General features: G+C 40.8%; 3 protein-coding genes across 10 annotated transcripts in view; 2 read left to right on the top strand and 1 right to left on the bottom strand.

Annotated features, from left to right (window-relative positions):
• Positions 1-2,194, bottom strand: part of LOC108425194 (ras-related protein Rab-3C-like) — a 34,378-nt gene extending 32,184 nt beyond the window's left edge. Inside the window, exons 1-2 of the mRNA XM_017693674.2 lie at positions 2,044-2,194; positions 915-1,124 (exon numbers count right to left, since the gene is read on the bottom strand). Coding sequence (XP_017549163.1) covers positions 915-1,124; positions 2,044-2,067 — 234 coding nt within the window. The 5' untranslated portion in view covers positions 2,068-2,194. The remainder of the gene's footprint in view (positions 1-914; positions 1,125-2,043) is intronic.
• Positions 2,195-2,276: 82 nt separating this feature from the next.
• On the top strand, positions 2,277-12,339 carry LOC108425195 (ATP synthase subunit C lysine N-methyltransferase-like). 8 transcript variants are annotated; one of them, XM_017693680.2, is made up of 6 exons: positions 2,278-2,778; positions 2,875-3,022; positions 6,244-6,521; positions 8,529-8,669; positions 8,766-8,816; positions 11,323-12,339. In XM_017693680.2, exons 3-6 carry the CDS (start codon positions 6,249-6,251, stop codon positions 11,509-11,511), a joined length of 654 nt encoding a protein of 217 aa, XP_017549169.1. In that variant the 5' UTR covers positions 2,278-2,778; positions 2,875-3,022; positions 6,244-6,248; the 3' UTR covers positions 11,512-12,339. The 8 variants fall into 8 exon arrangements, with proteins under 8 accessions (XP_017549164.1, XP_017549169.1, XP_017549170.1 ...); XM_017693676.2 differs by having other exon boundaries at positions 2,279-2,778; positions 6,156-6,521; XM_017693675.2 differs by lacking the exon at positions 2,875-3,022 and having other exon boundaries at positions 2,277-2,537.
• A 4,153-nt stretch (positions 12,340-16,492) lies between these two features.
• plk2a (polo-like kinase 2a (Drosophila)) lies at positions 16,493-20,954 on the top strand. Its single transcript, XM_017693683.2, has 14 exons — positions 16,493-16,723; positions 16,946-17,053; positions 17,155-17,271; positions 17,377-17,506; positions 17,613-17,796; positions 17,885-18,083; positions 18,258-18,405; positions 18,522-18,616; positions 18,722-18,857; positions 18,989-19,069; positions 19,199-19,358; positions 19,502-19,631; positions 19,740-19,850; positions 20,152-20,954. The coding sequence occupies exons 1-14, from the start codon at positions 16,532-16,534 to the stop codon at positions 20,341-20,343; spliced, it is 1,983 nt and encodes a 660-aa protein (XP_017549172.1). The 5' UTR covers positions 16,493-16,531; the 3' UTR covers positions 20,344-20,954.
• Positions 20,955-21,405: the final 451 nt, after the last annotated feature.

Below are 21,405 nucleotides of genomic sequence, written 5' to 3'. Positions count from 1 at the left end.
GTGTGTTCTTCAAAATTAGGAAGGACCACCATAACCCAGCATCATATATATACCAGTGATGACACTGCAGTTCGCACTAGGGCATATAAGGTATCCCCACTGAAAAGAAACATCATAGAGGAGCATGTGAAACGCATGTTGGAAGACAACATCATGGAGCCATCTCAGTCTGCTTGGGCTTCGCCTGTGGTGCTGGTGGGAAAAACAGATGGGTCCTACCGCTTCTGTGTCGACTACAGAAAACTGAATTTTCAAGACACCCCAAGACGCATACCCAATGCCATTGATTCATGACATCCTGGAATCTTTACACGGGACAGCGTGTTTTTTTTCTTTAGATTTGAAATCTGGCTATTGGCAAATAGCAATGGATCCAAGGCCAAGACAGCCTTCATTAAACCTGTAGGCCTCTACCATAAATCTATGCCTTTTGGTTTAAAAAAATGCAGGGGCAACCTTCCAGTGCCTTATGGAAACAGTTTTAGGGGAGCTATGGGGCCACATATGCTTTGTATACATTGATGACATCATTGTCATGCTCCACTGGATCACAATCTGGATGCACTGTACACTTGGAAGTGCTATGTATGGCCACCATGCACTTAAATGACCTTCTTATCAACGACTGAATAATCAACAATGACAATCTCAACTTTTACACATCCCTGTTCCTTGCTATATATCGTAGTACATTGAGATGACTTAAAAAGTAACATGCCATCATAGTTGAATATGACATGGGATTAAGCTTGAACCACAGTCCTATCCTTTTAAAACAGTTAGCAGGAACTTTGAAAGCACTTCTGCAAGTGCTCATATACAGATTGAGGCAAACAGTAAAATGAGCAAAAACTGACAAGAAAATGTCTCACCATCATCAAGGACATACAGTCCTTCTCAATAGCACCACTCACCCAGATCTGCAGCTTGATCCTCTTGTCGTTCTTGTACACAGTTTTGACTTTGAAATCGATGCCCACCGTGCTGACGAACGCTGACGTGAAGGAGTCGTCAGCGTATCGGAAGAGAAACGATGTTTTCCCTACGCTGCTGTTCCCGATGATCAGCAGTTTAAACATGTAATCAAAGTTCTGGTCTGAGCCCTCTTTCTGCGCCGCAGCCATCTGCACCAAGGAGAACACAATAAAAGAGGCACTTTCAATACATGGTTTAGCATTTCAAATGAGGATTACATGTGCACCATTTCATTTGCATCTAATATTAATGGGCTCTAATTCATAGCAGTTAGTGAATGCACTCTGCAGCCTATCCACTGCCATCAATGATGACATAACATCAATACAGACTGAAGACCCAAGATGCGATGGTTAGTTAGCCAACTAAACCCTAAACTCGAGGCTATTCAAGAACAAACGTGTGACAAAAAATCTTGCCTCCGGAAATAACATAAGATTCGGTCACTTATTCCTTCTAAAATGACTCATACGAGTACTTCTTTACAGCATTCCCATTTACAAGAGAATCCTTAAAATGCAGGGAATGCCAACTTCTGATAACAAGCTATAAAAGGCGTTAAATGTATGTAGCTACTACATGTACTATTTACTAAACAAGATAAGTAATTAATTATCGAATATATGTTTTTACTGATCGACCGAAATAGTACACATCTGGACTATATCACAGATCAAATGTTAGCATTAATTCAAGACGTTACTTTAAACGACTGATTTTTTTTGTATCATGTCGAAAACGACATTATATGTACCTTTACCTCACAGCCATTAAAACGCTGACGGGGAATATTCCCCCACCCCCCACTCACAGACGGGTGTTTTCTATCAACGTTTAACACTGTCCGGACCTTTTGTTTTTATTTTCATTTCCCCACGACGTATAAGTCTCGTACAGTGAGTAAAAAAATACATAGCGACATGGAGGCCACCGTCGTGCAAAACGATCACTGTTAAGCTCTATTGCAAAACGTAAAGGTCCCTCAGAACCTGCAGTTTTTCAGCCTTACGATTGTCTACTCTGACTAAATCAGCCAAATAAATGTGAAAAACACATAAACACACTAACCTGCATGGAACCGTCCTGCCTCATGCTACCAACCCCAAATTTTGCCACTAATAGCTTTACTAAGCCCAATGATGCTCCGGCTGCTCCGCGCCCTCTGTGGAGCAGCAGCTCCGTCCTCCTCTTTCAAAGCCACGGTGTCACGTGACCGAGCGGACTCACTGTTAGATCCTACGTCACAGAACACCTGCCGGGATTTGTAGTTTTTAAGACTACAAATCTTCACGCTATAAGTCGTCATTGCGCACTTTCAGATTTGTTTTACAGTTCAAAGTACGACATGAGCATTGTCAACAAAACAGCTGACGACTGGCAGCACAGCTGGATGTATTTTTGATTCATTTTTGTTTCAGGACACTGGATCGCCTGCGTCACGGCGCTGTATTATTTGATAGTCATGAATATGAAGCGATGAACACGTCGATATGTAAACAATTTCGCTATTGTCATGGCATGGAGGGCATTAAGGCGCGGACGCAAACGATTGTCTTCTCCAGGTGCGTTGCTTTGTGACCTGTTAGACGCATTAAATCAGTCTGACAAATCCATGTGCCGAATCCAGACCGACTTCTCTACAGAGTATCATTTTCCAGCGTAGCCAACAAAGGTAAAATCAGAGAAGTAGAAGTAGAGCTATAGTGGAGGCAGATGATCCGCTGTGGCGACCCCTAAAGGGAGCAGCCGAAAGAAGAAGAAGAGAAGTAGAGCTATAGTATGACACCACTCCTACATGTAATGGTAACGCTTCAATTTATGTCCATCTATGCTATAAGATAACGCTTACAAGGCTGGAGTTGGCTTCTCATTTTCCGTTCCACTTTAAATGGTGCGCAGTTAAACAGTCTGGAGTCTGTAGACGCAAGAACGTGAGCTGCTGCAGCACTTAAGGTAGGACGGCAGAAATACGAGAAAGAAGCTAACGCTCAAGTTCAAGCTCGCCTTAAGAAGTTGCAGTTTGCAGTTTGTCCTGGGCATGTTTAAAGTAAGTTTTATCTTTAGAACTGTGGCTTTAATGGGTTGGTGAAGTGTGGACTGCTACATACACGTGAGAGGGTACAGACGTTACCTTAAATAACCCTCTGTGGAAAATGCCGTTGCAGCTGCTGTTGTGCGACCTCTGCTGGCCAGTTGGATTTGTAGGGAATAAGACATCAAGTTATTTTTAGCCGTTTTACACACAAAAAAACGTTTACTCTCATATTAGTACTGTACTGCTCATTACCTTAAACTTAAGTCTTTCTTCGTTGGAGACTTTAGGAGTTAGTATTGATTGAGTTGTGCTGATTTTTGGCTTATTGTGAATGAAGATCCAGTGTCTACTTTCAATGCATTTAAAAGTAAAGGTGTTTTTTTAGTCTTGACAAAGATGAACTTTTTTTAGGCTTAACTTCTAAAGCAAGCTTTCATGTTTTTCTCAGGAGTTTTGGCATTAACTTGTTTTACATTTACATTTACAGCATTTAGCAGATGCTCTTATCCATAGCGACTTACAAGAAGTGCTTTGTCAATCTAGAGAAAGTATCTTTGCTAGTTACCAGTAGCTTAGAGAGAAAGACAGTCCTGGGCTCAGATACTGCTAGAAACAAAATGTCACTGCAGACACCAAGAGAAAAAGAAACAGAGTTGAACGCAGAACTCTGTGCCATTCAATGCAATACAATAACAATAAGATATAATACAATACAATACAATAAACTACAAACCGGATTCCAAAAAAGTTGGTACACTAAACAAATTGTGAATAAAAACTGAATGCAATGATGTGGAGATGGCAAATGTCAATATTTTATTCGTAATAGAACATAGATGAAAGATCAAAAGTTTAATCTGAGTAAATGTAACATTTTAAAGGAAAAATATGTTGAATCAAAATTTCACAGTGTCAACAAATCCCAAAAAAGTTGGGACAAGTAGCAATAAGTGGCTGGAAAAAGGAAATTGAGCATATAACGAACAGCTGGAAGACCAATTAACACTAATTAGCTCAATTGACAAAATGATTGGGTATAAAAAGAGCTTCATAGAGTGTCAGTGTCTCTCAGAAGCCAAGATGGTAAGAGGATCACCAATTCCACCATTGTTGCGCAGAAAGATAGTGCAGCAGTACCAGAATGCCAGACCACATTCTGCAGCAATCACAACATCATGGCTACGTAGAAGAAGGATCCGGGTACTGAAATGGCCAGCCTGCAGTCCAGATCTTTCACCTATAGAGAACATTTGGCGCATCATAAAGAGGAAGGTGCGACAAAGAAGGCCCAAAACGATTCTACAGTTAGAGGCCTGTATTAGACTTGAATGGGAGAGCATTCCTATTTCTAAACTTGAGAAACTGGTCTCCTCTGTCCCCAGACGTCTGTTGAGTGTTGTAAGAAGAAGGGGGGATGCCACACAGTGGTGAAAATGGCCTTGTCCCAACTTTTTTGGGATTTGTTGACGCCATGAAATTTTGAAACAACATATTTTTCCCTTAAATTGATACATTCTCTCAGTTTAAACTTTTGATCTGTGATTTGTGTTTTATTCTGAATAAAATATTGACATTTGCCATCTCCACATCATTGCATTCATTTTTTATTCACAATTTGTTTAGTGCCCCAATTGTTTAGAATCCGGTTTGTACAATACTCAGTGCAGTACAATAAAATAAGTGTATCTTTGACATAGTTATGTTTCTTTTGTATGTTTACTTATTTGAAGTTTTTTTTCTGACCAGAAAAAGACTCGTTTGAGTCTTTGTTCTCTCAAGGTTTCTTCCTTTTGTTTTAGGGATTTTTTCCTTGCTGCTCTCACCCTTGACTTGCTCATTTGGGGCTTGGATCCAGTATTTCTGTAAAGCTGCTTTGAATAAAATAGTATATAAAGAAATCTTGGTTTTGGATTGTGTTAAAAGGCATTCTGGCCTAATACTAACATTTAATGTTGTCTTGTTATGCAGTGTTCAGCAATGCATCTCTCAGCCTCTTTCGTTTGACAGAATCCACCACCATCAGTGGTTTCTCATTACAATACTCAGCATGCATACATTTTACAACACTCTGTAAGTGTTTGGGAACTGAGGAGACACTGCTATAGTTTTGAAAGTGAAATGTTTCCCCATTCGTGTTTGATATAGGATTTCAGCTACTCAACAGTTCAAGGTCTGCTTTGCTGTGTTTTTCTTTTAATAATGCACCAAATGTTATCAGAGGGTGACAGGCCTGGACTGCAGGCAGGTCAGTTTAGCACCTGGACTCTTTTAATATGGAGCCGTGCTGTTATAATATGTACAGAATGTGGTTTGACATAAGTATATATAACATAATAAGTAAGGCTTTCCCTGAAAAATATGTCATCTGGATGGCAGCATATGTTGCAAAACCTGCATATACCATTCAGCATTAATGGAGCCTTCACAAATGCATGTCACCCATGCCCCGTGAACTAATGTCCCCCTGTACCATCATGAATACTGGTTTTGAGCTGTGCACTGATAATAAGCTGAGTGGTCTTTAGCCCAGAGGACACCGTGTCCATGATTTCCAAAAAAATTCAAACGTTGATTTGTCAGACCATTGAGATTTCTCCAGATTCTCTGAATCTTTTAATTATATGATGTACCATAGATGACAAAAAGCAACAGTTCTTTGCTATTTTATATTCAGAAACAATATTCTTGAATTGTTTCACTGTTTGATCATGCAGTCTTTCACAGAGTGGAGATCTTTACTTCTGAAAGACAGCCTCTCTGGGATGCTTTAAAAAAAAAAAAAATAGTCATGTGACTGATCTGTTGCTAATTAACCACCAGGTGTTTTTTTTTAGCATTACACAACTTTACCAGGTTTGTTGCCCACGTCCCAACTTTTTTGGAACATGTTGTTGGCATCAAATTCAAAATGTGCAAATATTTTTCAATTTCTGATTTTTGATAAGTTGATTTTTGATATGTTGTCTTTATACTATTTCAATAAAATATAGGGTTCAAATAATTTGCACATCATTTAATTTTTTTTATTTACATTTTGCACAGCATCCCAACCTTTTTGGAAATTCTATAGTATATAGTATTTTAAACTTGCCATGTCTGAAACATTAATCTGTTTTGTGTGTGTGTGTGTGTGTGTGTGTGTGAGTGTGCTAGCACAGGCTCACAGTTGTCTTCTATAAATAGTGGGAATCCAGCCTGTACTCTTTCAGACTGCATGTATTAATAATCTGCAGCTGGTATGGAGGACTCTATAGATGTCATTCTCCAGGACAGGAACTCCAAATTACTTCACCCTTACCGGGACAACCAGATTCTCACCTTGGTGACGGGAGCCGTCTTCTCTGGCGTGTACGGGCTTTGGGCCATGTTTTGTATGCCTGGGCTAAAAGTGCCTTTGCGGCTAAAGGTGCCCTTCTTGCCCTCCACAAACGTGCAGACCAAGAATGTAATAAAGATGCTGGATGGACGGCAAGGCCAGCTGGCTGACCTGGGCTCAGGAGATGGAAGACTGGTGTGTCTCAGACCAAGTACTCACATACTGTACTTTTAATGCAATTTAAAAAATACATTTTAGGACAAAAATTTGTTAATTAATATTTCATTTATTCAATAACTTTCTGTGAGGTACCTTTTATGCTTTGGACCTCTAGCTTCTATAATCAACGCTGAAGAGTTCTGATTCAATAAGTTTCTCTTGAATTTCACATCAGACCACTATGAATGACTGTTTACTTCTTACTAACTGAATGGTTTGAAAATTGTGCAGAATTCCCCTTTTAATACTTGGATGATGTTCTAGACGCATCGGAAAATAGTGTGAAACATCAAACAGTCCCTGTGTTTCAATGTGGGTACTATGCACTGTAGTATAATGTTTTTCTTATTTTCACAGTATAGGATTTCATAGCTCTGCTGGCTTTTCCCCTTCTGTTACATATGGCAGCCTGCAGGCTATAGAATGCAAAGGGCCTGTCCCAAAAGGTGCCCGAAGCCTTATGGCCCTCCTCAAAATTCACACTTCACTGATGTCAACAAAGCATGGATGTATAGTATACTTCTCACACAGACTATGGATCTTTGAAGTCATGCGTCATTCTGTAGTGTGCATCATGTCCATATTGGGAAACCCTGGTCTACGCTGAATTTCTCTATGACAAAAAATGAACTGTTTTAGAAAATGCTGTTACATCCCCTGGTTTAAAAAAAAAAAAAAAAAAGCTTTGTCATATGTACATTTTATCCTTTTTCGTCACTGAATCTTTTGAACTATGTGGTCGTTATCAGTCAAAATACAAATTTATTGCCACATACATGCTACAAGAAAGCTAACGCTCATGCACACTGAAATGCCGGTGCATGAACGCAACTCTTATATTAAACTGCAACACTATTATGTACCAACATCAGCTACTCAAACTCAGACTAATGCTAAAGCAATTTAACTACCACATTTTACAAAGCTGGCTGGTTTGTCTGCAGTATTTTATGTTGCTTCTAAATCAAAGCCTGGAAGTACCTAAGAAAAACCTAACTGTACTGCAATGACCGAAACCTTTAGCCTGCTCTAGCCCAACAGGCTACTGCAAACACTACAGGACTTTGCAAACACTACAGGATAACACTAATACTTTGCTTTTGAACAAAATTTGACTACAGATTTCGGCTTTTTTGTCCAACACTAGACATTCAACTTGGCTTTCTCAGATGTGAGGACAAGAATTTTTATCATGTATGCATATAGCAGCGGAGAAGATGTAATCAAAACTGTACTGTGGTGTTTGGACCTGTAGGCCCCTAGATTAGCCTAGCTGGAAGGCTACAGAACGTGTCTAAGTTTGGCTTGCTGTCATTCCAACACCAACCGCTCGACTTCTCTTCCTCAGTTTGTCATTACCACACTTGCGTCATTGTAGCTTCTGTTAGTCAGACTTGAACCTGTTGTGAGGTGAGAAGAGCTAGTAGGCTGATTCTAACCAGCACCTCTTTCCTAGTTATCAGTGCAGTTTAGCATTTAGCAATACATTTCTAAGTAATCAGCGAATAGCTATGACATTACATGCTACCACCAAACAGTTCTGTGGCAAAACAGGGTTTGTAAGCATTCTATGTTTTGGAATGCCTACTTTTTTTCACTTGACACAAAAAATTCATAGGCCAACATATTATTGGTATTGCCATACCTCTGCAAGAATCACCCAGATCTGTTTTAAAACATGGGCCAAATAAGCATGCTTTAATGTGAACTACTTTGGCAATTTGCCAGCGCTAACAGTGGCCCACCGGTGACATGTTTGCCAGAAGTGGCCCACATCAGTATGTTGTCTGGGTAATGTTTGATTTAAGATACCACCTTCGGACACCAGACAATGAGATACATATTGTATAGTGAATGAATATGGTGCATAGTGCCTAAATTGAGACACAGGATAGAATCAACTTTAGTCACCTTAGTCAAATCAATGACTTGCAGCTCAGAAATCAAAATGCCAGTCATTTGAGCAGAATCTTTCGGTTGTAGGTATTTGCAGCATGCGCCGCAGGATTTCAGTGCACAGGATTTGAGATCAATTCCATGCTGTTAGCCTACTCTAGAGGCAGAGCATGGTGGAGGGGGCTTCCGCACAGTAAAGCCACCTTTGTTAACCAGGATTTCTGGAAGGTATTCATGACATCTATAGATTTTAAACTTGGTTAGGTTCAGCGTTTGGCTTTTCTATGCAATGCCTTTATCACTGTAGGCTCTGTCTTCATGCAGACTGACCTGTCGAAATACACGAACGTGATTGCATTTCTGGCACCCGCTGTGGTAAGTTGCTCCTAGAGAGCTCTATTAGCTGAACATTTTTATTGCTTAATCCACATGGGGGCACACCTGACCAGTGTTTAGATATATATGTGTATGTGTGTGTGTGTGTGTGTGTGTGTGTGTGTGTGTGTGTGTGTGTGTGTGTGTGTATATATATATATATATATATATATATATATATATATATACACTGCTCAAAAAAATAAAGGGAACACTTAAACAACAATATAACTCCAAGTAAATCAAATTTCTGTGAAATCAAACTGTCCACTTAGGAAGAAACACTGATTGACAATCAATTTCACTGCTGTTGTGCAAATGGAACAGGTGGAAATTATTGGCAATTAGCAAGACACACTCAATAAAGGAGTGGTTCTGCAAGTGGGGTCCACAGACCACTTCTCAGTACCTTTCTGCTTTCTGGCTGATGTTTTGTCATTTTGAATGTTGGTGGTGCTTTCACACTCGTGGTAGCATGAGACGGACTCTACAACCCACACAAGTGGCTCAGGTAGTGCAGCTCATCCAGGATGGCACATCAATGCGAGCTGTGGCAAGAAGGTTTGCTGTGTCTGTCAGCGTAGTGTCCAGAGGCTGGAGGCGCTACCAGGAGACAGGCCAGTACACCAGGAGACGTGGAGGAGGCCGTAGGAGGGCAACAACCCAGCAGCAGGGCCGCTACCTCTGCCTTTGTGCAAGGAGGAACAAGAGGAGCACTGCCAGAGCCCTGCAAAATGACCTCCAGCAGGCCACAAATGTGCATGTGTCTGCACAAACAGTTAGAAACCGACTCCATGAGGATGGTATGAGGGCCCAACGTCCACAGATGGGGGTTGTGCTCACAGCCCAACACCGTGCAGGACGCTTGGCATTTGCCAGAGAACACCAGGATTGGTTGTTGTTGGCGTTGTAGGGAGGTCATACAGGCACGTGGAGGCCACACAATACTGAGCCTCATGTTTGAGGCTTGTTTTAAGGACATTACATCAAAGTTGGATGAACCTGCAGTATGTTTTTCCACTTTAATTTTGTGTGTGACTCCAAATCCAGGCCTCCATTGGTTAATACATTTGATTTCCATTGATGATTTTTGTGTGATTTTGTTGTCAGCACATTCAACTTGGTACAGAACAGAGTATTCAATGAGAATATTTCATTCATTCAGATCAAGGATGTGTTATTTGAGTGTTCCCTTTATTTTGTTGAGCTGTGTGTGTGTGTGTGTGTGTGTGTGTGTGTGTGTGTGTGTGTGTGTATATATATATATATATATATATATATATATATATATATATATATATATATATATATATATATATATATATATATATATATATATATATATATATATATATATATAAAAAAATACAGGATGGGACATTTATATGGATACACCCAAAGACCTTGGGGGCCACTTTGGAAGCTGGCACGTTCCTTGGGTTTTTCCAGCAAGATGGTGCACCACCACATTATGGGTCAGGTTTGAGCATTCCTAGATGAACAGTTTCCTGGAAAGTGGATTGGTTGTTGTGGGCCAATTGAATGGCCCCCAAGGTCTCCCATCTGACCCCCTTGCATTGACAATTCAACACAATGGCCAGCACTTTGAACACATTTCAGTGGTCAGAAACTTGTAAATAACTCATGAAAGAATAAAGGTACGTTAAAAGCACACCATTGTTTTTCTTTGAAATTCTCAATAAGTTTGATGTGTCACATGACCCTCTTCCCATTGAAAAAACTAGTTGGATCCAAAATAGCCGACTTCATAATGGCCACCATGGTCACCACCCATCTTGAAAAGTTTCCCCCTCCCATAAACTAATGTGCCACAAACAGGAAGTTAATATCACCAACCATTCCAACCATTTTATTTGGGTGTATCCATATAAATGGCCCACCCTGTATATACAAAATGTATGTGTGTGTATATATATATACACACACACACACAATTTTTAGCATTTGCACAATTGAATGCACCTCTGTTGCACCTGATGAGCCAAGACGTGCTGGTGTTTGAAGTTTTTTAGTTTTTGTGCTGGAGCTATGAGGCTAATGTAGCTAACAAGTACTGGAAGCTAGGTTAGGTTAGGTTAGCACAGTGCAGTCTGCATGCTTAAATTATTATTAACTATTGTAATTAGCTTGGCATACACTTATTTTTCTCCATTTATAAACATCACAAGTCTATTTTATACAAGCTGACACAGTTGGCCTTTACATTACAATTTCATTAGCCTTGCAGCTCTACTATAAATCTATCGTAACGTCTGGTACCCCAACATGTCTTGACTGATGATCTACACATATGGTAAGGAGGAAATGGTGTAAACTAGGTGTTTGTCCAAGCTATTGCTTTAATGTCACATTGAATGTCAGAGACAGCGCTCAGGGTACATAATGATGACCTTTGTGCTTTACTGCTGTAGGGGAACCAGAGTCTAGCACAGCAGTCTTGTTGCATGTCACAGTTCATACAGCATGTTGTATTTTGTCTCGTCAGATGCAGGATCTGGAGGAGAAGTTGCTGAAGGAGCTTCCTGGGGATGCCCGTGTCGTAGTGTGCCGCTTTCCTTTTCCACATTGGCCCCACAGCTGTACTACAGGCACTGGATTGGACCAAGTCTGGGCTTATGATGTCTACACAGTGCAACACAGAGCCAACATTTCCTCTCTGAAACCTCAAGGCTAAATTGGACATTGCTTACCAAACGTGTTGCTTGACACTGAGGTGTGTTCACCCACTGCTGCAAAAAGCAGTCTGATTCTCATGCAAGCTTATAACCTCATGTAACTCTCAATCCCATGAGGTGAAGATTTTTTTTGTGGTTGTTATTAATATGTATCTCTTTAAACCACTCATAAACATTATTTAATTTAAAAAGCATTAAATGTATGAAGGCTAGAGTTAGGTTCACTTGAGTACTAGCAAGTAAATGTTATACATAAGCTTGCTTGATATATTAGCCATTCAGTCGTCATGCATGTAAGGGTTGTAATTTGCATAAATGTTGCTGATGTCCAGTGAACTGTATGATAAGTAAACTCCTTCTGCATTGCTCATCCTCATGGAGGCCCCATGCATCTTTGGAGTTTGAGGTTGAGCAGGCACATTCACATAGTCAGGTTCAGAGTCTTCCTCAGCTTGGTCATCATCTTGATATTCATACTCATGTTCAGGTTCTCTGCCATGTTGAGATTCATAATTATGTTCAGAATCTCCATCGTGTTGGTGGCCACCTTGTGATTCGTAGTCATGCTCGGAGAATTGATTGTTTTCATTTTGAGGTTTGGGAAACCAAGACTGCAAAACAACTGTTCTCCTTCTGCGCCTCCAACACCAAACAATCAGTCCAAAACCTAGGCCCAACAGTACAGCTGCTACTACTGGTCCACCAATAATGAAAATGTTTGAAGGAACCATGCTGTTTGATATGACTGATGATCTGTGGCTTGTTGGCTTTCACAGCTAATGACCAAATTGACATAGAAGAGAATAAATACATGTTTATGAAATGTGTATTCTTTTTTTTTGCTTTCTGAATTTTGACAAACTATGAAAGCTGTCACTCTGGAAGCTAAAATGAACCTTGAAATGGCAGAATGTTTTGTGATTTAAGCAGTCAAGTTATTTAATTAGCAGTCTTTAACTCAAATCATGAAAAAAAAAATCTTAACATGTTCCAAAAATCTTAAACATTGTTGCCTGACATCTGAACATCCACATTAAACAGTATGATATTCAACATGGATCAGTATGTGAAAGAACTGCACAACAAAAGAAGAGCTTTACCTCTCTGTAGTCTCTGTGAGTGCAGGAAGTAGAGTGGTGTAAAATTGGTCTTGTGTGTGACATTTAAGTGTGCGGTATTGGCACAGCCACATGTCAATGCTTGGGTTCCTCAATTACTGTGAGGACATTGTAACAAAGAGACCCTCTGCAGGACTCTGTTACTGCTGTCAGAGAAAGAGAGTGTCTGCTTGTTAAAAGTTTGAGATCTATTAAGTTATTTCCACTGTTTATGTAGCTTATAGTAGGTCAATAATTGTTTTCCATGATGTTTGGAGAAAATTGCCCCTGTTTGTGCTTTATATTATACACTGCTCAAAAAAATAAAGGGAACACATCCTAGATCTGAATGAATGAAATACTCATTGAATACTTTGTTCTGTACAAAGTTGAATGTGCTGACAAATCACACAAAAATCAATGGAAATCAAATTCATTAACCAATGGAGGCCTGGATTTGGAGTCACACAAAGTTAAAGTGGAAAAACACGACAGGCTGATCCAACTTTGATGTAATGTCCTTAAAATAAGTCAAAATGAGGCTCAGTATTGTGTGTGGCCTCCACGTGCCTGTATGACCTCCCTACAACGCCTGGGCATGCTGCTGATGAGGTGGTGGATGGTCTCCTGAGGGATCTCCTCCCAGACCTGGACTAAAGCATCCGCCAACTCCTGGACAGTCTGGTGCAACGTGGTGTTGGTGGATGGAGTGAGAAATGATGTCCCGGATGTGCTCAATCGGATTCAGGTCTGGGGAACGGGCGGGCCAGTCCATAGCTTCAATGCCTTCATCTTGCAGGAACTGCTGACATACTCCAGCCACATGAGGTCTAGCATTGTCCTGCATTAGGAGGATCCCAGGGCCAACCGCACCAGCATATGGTCTCACAAGGGGTCTGAAGATCTCATCTCAATACCTAATGGCAGTCAGGCTACCTCTGGCGAGCACATGGAGGGCTGTGCGGCCCTCCAAAGAAATGCCACCCCACACCATTACTGACCCACTGCCAAACCGGTCATGCTGAAGGATGTTGCAGGCAGCAGATCGCTCTCCATGGCGCCTCCAGAATCTGTCACGTCTGTCACATGTGCTCAGTGTGAACCTGCTTTCATCTGTGAAGAGCACAGAGCGCCAGTGGCGAATTTGCCAATCCTGCTGTTCTCTGGCAAATGCCAAGCATCCAAGCTCAACCCCCATCTGTGGACGTCAGGCCCTCATACCATCCTCATGGAGTCGGTTTCTAACCGTTTGTGCAGACACATGCACATTTGTGGCCTGCTGGAGGTCATTTTGCAGGGCTCTGGCAGTGCTCCTCCTGTTCCTCATTGTACAAAGGCAGAGGTAGCGGCCCTGCTGCTGGGTTGTTGCCCTCCTACGGCCTCCTCCACGTCTCCTGGTGTACTGGCCTGTCTCCTGGTAGCGCCTCCAGCCTCTGGACACTATGCTGACAGACACAGCAAACCTTCTTGCCACAGCTCGCATTGATGTGCCATCCTGGATGAGCTGCACTACCTGAGCCACTTGTGTGGGTTGTAGAGTCCGTCTCATGCTACCACGAGTGTGAAAGCACCACCAACATTCAAAAGTGACCAAAACATCAGCCAGAAAGCAGAAAGGTACTGAGAAGTGGTCTGTGGTCCCCACCTGCCGAACCACTCCTTTATTGAGTGTGTCTTGCTAATTGCCAATAATTTCCACCTGTTGTCTTTTCCATTTGCACAACAGCATGTGAAATTGATTGTCAATCAGTGTTGCTTCCTAAGTGGACAGTTTGATGTTTAAGTTTGTTGTTTAAGTGTTCCCTTTATTTTTTGAGCGTCATGAGTGTCATTATAATAATGTAGATAAACAATAGAGTAAATGAACTGGAGAGCTTTATGGTACAATGGAGTCCTGGTTTTTGTACTGCTTTTGGCATTTTTTACAATGATAATTTGGTCATTTATGTTTCTAAAAAATAAATTTAATATCAATGACCACTGCTAGAAAAAACAGTATAGATCAGCATTGCTGTGTATTGTTTTGGATGCTGGTATGCTGGTCAACCAGCATCACCATGCTGGGGGGACCAGCTAAACCAGCACCAGAATGGTACTAGACCAGCATGAAATGGGCTAGTTGTTTTTATCTTCATTCAGGGTTACTTTAAATCATTCCAACAGTCATTATTGTCTATGTATATGAAAAAAGAAAACAGAGACTTTCAGTCTTTTTAGTTATTTTTACATTTTTCGCGTTTAGTGAGAACGACTTCTTCAGAGCTAGTAGCTAGCGTGAGGACAGTTGTTAGAGTAAAGTACCACCTGGCACCACAAGGGCGCGCTGACGTGCTTTCAAATTGTTCTCAAATTCCAGCTCTTCAGAACCGCTGTTCTAAAACATTGCCTCAGTTTTGGTACCTAGAAGCGTTAAAACGTTAAAATGTTGCTTTCAAATAGAACATCCTAAAACTAGTCACATTTTCCAGTACCTTCTGTCCTGTAACGACACATGCTGCAGTGTTCATGTTGCAATTTGTTAGCTTCCTCCATCTCAGCATCTCAGCCTACTCTGAATATATTAGGTTACCACACTGAGCCAGTGAGGTTACACATAAAGCCGCAGCCTTAAAGGGGAATTCCCCCGATTTTTCGAAAAAATTCTATATAATTTAATCTTTGAAATGTAAACAAAGTCACTCTATTCCCCAAATAAAAAATATACTGTCTAATTGTACTACTGTGTTAGCATCGTTAACATTACATATGAAAACTCAGGTTCACTGGTGGTTTTGGACAATATAAATAAACAAGATGTCTATATATATATATATATATATATATATATATATATATATATATATATATATATATATATATATATATATATATATATCACCCCTGCTGTACAGAAATTGTGCATTGGTAAGCAGATATTTTGAAAAATTGGAGGAATTCCCATTTGATATGCTCAGCAAGCACGTGCATATTTTGCAGTACAATTAATATAAATATTAGAACTTGGACTTCCAAAGTTAGTCCTAACAGAATGTGTTAATACATTTGCAAAACGATGATAAATGACATGAAAGAGTGAAATAAGTTTTCTCGTATTTTTTATATGAAAATATGGGACATATGTGCCAACTTGCATTTTTTCAAATATGGCACATATTTTTCAGCCATTTATCATCATACACAAAAATATATGTGTTTAATATCTTTCCCAAGATAAAAAAAAACAAAACATTGTTCATAAATGGAAGGCATATTTCATATAGGATAGCTTCATCATATATAATATAATAATTTTATGTGTCTTTGTTTCTTCCCAGTCCTAAAGAGTTGGATATTTGTATACTAGTTACATAACTAAACTCTAAATACATGCACATGCTAAGTTATGCAATACTAAAGTATTAAAACATGAAATTAGTAAAAAAAATGTTTTCTGACATTTAATAATTAATTTAATATTTAACAGTAAACTGGTACAAAACTGGTACTTAAGATAGCAAGATTTAACAGCAAATCATGACTCTATGATGCATGTCCATAGATGCCCATATGTCTGATTTTCGTATGGGATTAACATGATGTATGAACTCTTGACAGAAGGTGCAGCGAAAACTGTGTTTGTAAAACTTTGTTTTAACTTTTACCTCATTTTTAAGAGGAATATATTATGAATCTTCAAATGACGTTGTTAGGGATGCCGAATTTGCATGGTAAAAGTAAGAAAGGTGTTCCTTATTGTTTTATTGGCACATTTTGAACACTAAATAGCACCTTCTACTAAACACTGGGAGACAACTTATTTGCATTCCACTCGTGCAGAGACGTGACGTAGCGAGGGAAAACGAAGGGGCGGGGCTTAGGCTATAAGACTCAGAGCGCACCGCTTTTCCCTTCAGAAAGGAGGTTTGAGGAAGACTGAGCTGGAATGGATATACTCAGGACTATCGCACATCAGCCTGGAAATAACAGCAAAATGTGTGAACACACGCACAGCAGACCTTCTGAGGCGAGACGTGGGAAACTGGAGGACAGTTCACATGCAACACAGGAGATGTCACGGATCATATCGGATTCCACGACTGGGAAATGTTACTGTAGGGGAAAAGTTCTTGGCAAGGTACGTTAAGAGGAGTTAGGCATGCTAGCACCTCTGTAATATACATGTACACCAGGGCTAGAGAAGGAAACGCCTTTTGGAACTATTTTTCCATCTTGGTTCACTATGGAATCAAGTGCTTTGTTCACTGTATTTTGTGGTCCGGACACCCGCAGATCTTGACCTGTTGTCTTTATGGAAGCCCCTCATAACCTAAACCATATGCTTGATTTCTATTCACAGGGTGGTTTTGCCAAATGCTATGAATTTACTGATCTGGGATCAGGCAAAGTCTATGCTGTGAAAATTATTCCACACACACGTGTCTCCAAGCCTCACCAAAGGGAAAAGGTAGGATTTATTTCTTTGCTGCTTACTCACTCCCTCACTCCCTCCCTCCCTCCCTCACTCCTTTACACAGAATACTGAATTTCCTTTCAATTATTCTACAGATTGACAGAGAAATTGAATTGCACAGAATCCTTCACCACAAACACATCGTCCAATTCTACCACCATTTCGAAGACAAAGACAACATCTACATTCTTCTTGAGTACTGCAGTAGACGAGTGAGTTCTAACAGAATGCAGTGTATTGAACTCCGATGCTGTGCTGCAGATGATCTTTGACTCTTTGCTCTATGACTAATAGTCTGTATTTTTTTTTCTCTCTAGTCACTGGCACACATTCTGAAAGCCCGCAAGGTGCTCACAGAACCTGAGGTTAGGTACTACCTAAGACAGATTGTGTCAGGACTCAAGTACCTCCATGAGCAGGAAATCCTCCACAGAGACCTTAAATTAGGTAGAAAACAATCCAAAACCAAATGTTGATTTGCTACCAATAATTTCACTACTTTTTTCCTACATGTAAGAACATAATTTGTAACCACTAGTTCTGGTCTTCACAGGAAACTTCTTCATTAATGAGGCGATGGAGCTGAAAATAGGGGACTTTGGTCTGGCAGCTAAGCTAGAACCAGTTGAAAACCGCAGAAGAACAATATGTGGGACCCCTAACTACCTATCTCCTGAAGTCCTCAACAAGCAAGGGCATGGCTGTGAATCGGACGTTTGGGCACTCGGCTGTGTCATGTGAGTTACAGTAGCTAAACTGCTGGAAGCTAAAAGGAAAGCACATGAACTTGTCCTTGACATGAGTTGTCCTTGATTGACTCTACAGGTACACCATGCTGTTGGGCAGGCCTCCGTTTGAAACCACCAATCTGAAGGAGACGTATCGGTGCATACGGGAAGCACGTTATTCCATGCCCTCCACGCTGTCACCGCAGGCCAAGCACCTAATTAGCAGCATGCTGGCCAAAAGCCCGGAGGACAGGCCAAGGCTAGATGACATCCTCCGCTATGACTTCTTCAGCCAGGTATGACTGACAAAATGGCATATAGATGTTGCTGTAGTGGTGGGTGATATGAATTTAAGTTTCTATTGCAATATTTTTTATATGATATAGGACAGGTTATACTGTTGCTCACTTTTATTCTAGTATCTCTCACTTCTAGCTTTGTAGTCATCTTGTGTGTTTGTCTTATTTCAGGGTTTCACTCCAGACAGGCTGTCTTCCAGTTGCTGCCACACAGCCCCTGACCTCCAGCACACAAGCCCTGCCAAGAGCTTCTTCAAGAAGGCTGCAGCAGCTCTGTTTGGTGGCAAGAAGGAAAAGGCAAAGTATTTTGAAACACTAAGTAAGTACTTCTGTTTTTTGAATAATGGCTGTGCATTACAACCATTTGTCCATAGTTGTGTTCAAACTATGAGAAATGAAGTTTAATATCTCTATTCCTTTCTTTGTCCTTTGCAGATAAACTAACAAAAGAGGAAGAGGACATCCATAGACTGCAACATGACTTTAGGAAGGCCTCAATCAGCAATCAGCCTTGCAGACAAGCTCCTGAGGTTAGTTGCAGCCCCTTACTATTATTGTAGTGTTACCTACACAATCCCAAAGGACATTCCTTCATCACTCTGAACTGTGACCTAACCCTGTCTGTGTCCTAACAGGACAGCAAACCACCAGTCCCACCTACCGGAAAGCCAGCTGTCACTGCCAAGGACGGGGGCAACAAGCAGCAGATCCGTGACACCATCCGCATGATTGTGCGTGGCACACTGGGGAGCTGCAGCAGCAGTAGTGAATGTATGTGTCTCGCTTGGGCTTGTAGTTTTTCTTCATGTGCTTCATCTTGATGCTGTTTATTTGTGAGCTAGACATTAATGGATGCTGTAATGTGGTGGCTAATGGGTTTCTGTGCTTTGTTTTGGTGGCAGGCCTGGAGGACAGCACAATGGGTACTGTAGCAGACACTGTTGCTAGAGTGCTCCGAGGCTGCCTGGAGAATATGCCAGAAGGTATGCAGTTACTCCTAGCAGATACAGAAGCATTTCATGCTCTTTGAACAGCTCATGTATTTTTGATATCATCCCAAATATAAACATGTAATCTTTATAATGCTGACGTTTACTTTTTTGTGCCCAAAGCTAATGACATTCCAAAAGAGAGCCTGAGCTGTAGCTTCCAGTGGGTGACGAAGTGGGTGGACTATTCCAACAAGTATGGCTTTGGCTACCAGCTATCTGACCACACAGTTGGTGTTCTTTTCAACAATGGCACTCACATGAGCCTACTGTCTGATAAGAAGTAAGTAGCCCAGGGATTCAAGCATTCAGCTGTTAGTTTGAGTTTAACACCCTTGTCATTACCTCCATTGCGTTAAACACCATCTGTTTTGTTAATCAGCTGGAGATGATGCTCAGAGACTAACACGCCTTCTCTCCTTGTAGGACTGTGCATTACTATGCAGAACTGGGCCAGTGCACGGTTTTCTCTACCAGTGAGGCACCAGAGCAGTTTGTCAGCCAGGTCACCATCCTGAAGTATTTTGCACATTACATGGAAGAAAATCTAATGGATGTAAGTGTCTTCACATGGTGTAAAATTAGTCTACACATATACATGCATATATCTCAATATAAAGAATTGTCCTGCTTTCTCTGAATGACTGCTCTTCTCTATCTCCAGGGTGGTGATTTGCCCAATGTGATGGACATCAGCAAACCCAGGCTCTATCTCTTGCAGTGGCTCAAGTCAGACCGTGCACTCATGATGCTTTTTAACGATGGCACTTTTCAGGTAGAGTGCTATACATTATAGGCCAGAGGTCTTCAAATCTGGAATTTTGAAATTCCTGGATTTTATAATCTGGTTGATAACTTGGCCACCTATGGTGACAAAAGTATTGCAAAATCCAGGCATAGAAACTAATATTCAAAGTTCAGATTTGGTGAGCTTTTTCTGTAGACTATGCAAAGGGTAATCAATACAGCACAAATAAGTGGTGCCCACCAGGACTGGAATTGATGGCCCTTAGTCTTTGTGCAGAGTTATTCCTCAAGTTTTCTGGTTGCTTATGATTTTACTTTGGCCTTGACAGGTGAACTTCTACCATGACCACACCAAGATCATCCTGTGCAGCCAGAGTGAGGAGTATCTTCTGACTTACATCAACGAGGAGCGCGTGTCCACCACATTACGCCTCAGCGCGCTGCTTCGCTCTGGCTGCTCTTCAGATTTGTGCAGCCGAATGGAGTATGCCCTAAACATGCTGCTTCAGAGATGCAACTGAACATGCATGACTGCAGGCTGAAGGCTTAATTTATGGGCTTGTTGACGGACTTCCCTGACCTCCATTGACCACCATTCATTGGAACTCCAGTTAGGGCTTTCAACCTACATGAGTGTGGTGATGGATCTGAGGTACAAACACTGGTCCTCTCTCAAAGGAACCAAGAGACTATGACTATGAACTTGTGAAAAGATCAAGAGAGCTGGGCTGGAACCAGAAGAGACCATTAAATGGACTTGAAGTATAAACAGCATATTTAGTGTTTTCTTTATATAAATATAATGGAGCAATCTTGCTTTGCTGAAGTTTAACTGGGATTTTGGATGTGGAATTAGCTTCAGCGGGGCAGGGTGATGTGTAGCTCTCTGTAGAGCAGACCACTGTAAAACTGTGAATACATTCCACAACATGAAGTGGGCTCCATGGTGATGCATCCTAGAAGCAGTGCCATAGTTCTGTCCCCCATAATCACTGTTTGCTGCAAGGATAAGGATCCAGGCCCCTTCTTTAATGTTGACTGGAGAGACATACTACGCTAGTGTGCCATGGATGTAACTTATTTGACAGGAACCCAGTATTTATTTATTTAATAAAGATAACCTTGAAATGTTGTTTTTGAATAGTTCTTTCAACTGAATTCATTGAAGTTCAGTGTTTTGATTTTGATGTTCTAACAGCTGTATGGATGTGCGGTCCTTAGAGCAACAGCAGATGTATTCTAGTGTATTCAACCAGAACATGCACAACGGTTTCTGCACTAAAACAGAATCATGGGCATATTTTGCTCTCCCTTATGTCTTTTATAGCTAAATGCCAGCCATTGCAGCTGACAAATGGATCTCTAGAGGCCTGGGGAAGTAGATGCATAAACACAAGCAAGGAGAAAAAGGGGGGGGTAAAAGGAGTCTGCCATTCTTGACCATTTTTTTTGAGAAGGCAAAATTTGCCTCCTCTTTGTGTGGATTAGGCTTAAGCACTAGATGTTTTTGTACTATATTAAGACTGGAAGAAAACATTTTTGCCCCACTTTTCCCACTTTCTCCTCATATAATAGTTTAAATT

The sequence above is a fragment of the Pygocentrus nattereri genome, chromosome 18 (assembly GCF_015220715.1).
Source record: "Pygocentrus nattereri isolate fPygNat1 chromosome 18, fPygNat1.pri, whole genome shotgun sequence".
NCBI lineage: Eukaryota > Metazoa > Chordata > Actinopteri > Characiformes > Serrasalmidae > Pygocentrus > Pygocentrus nattereri.
This window is presented reverse-complemented; position numbering and strand designations above follow the sequence as displayed.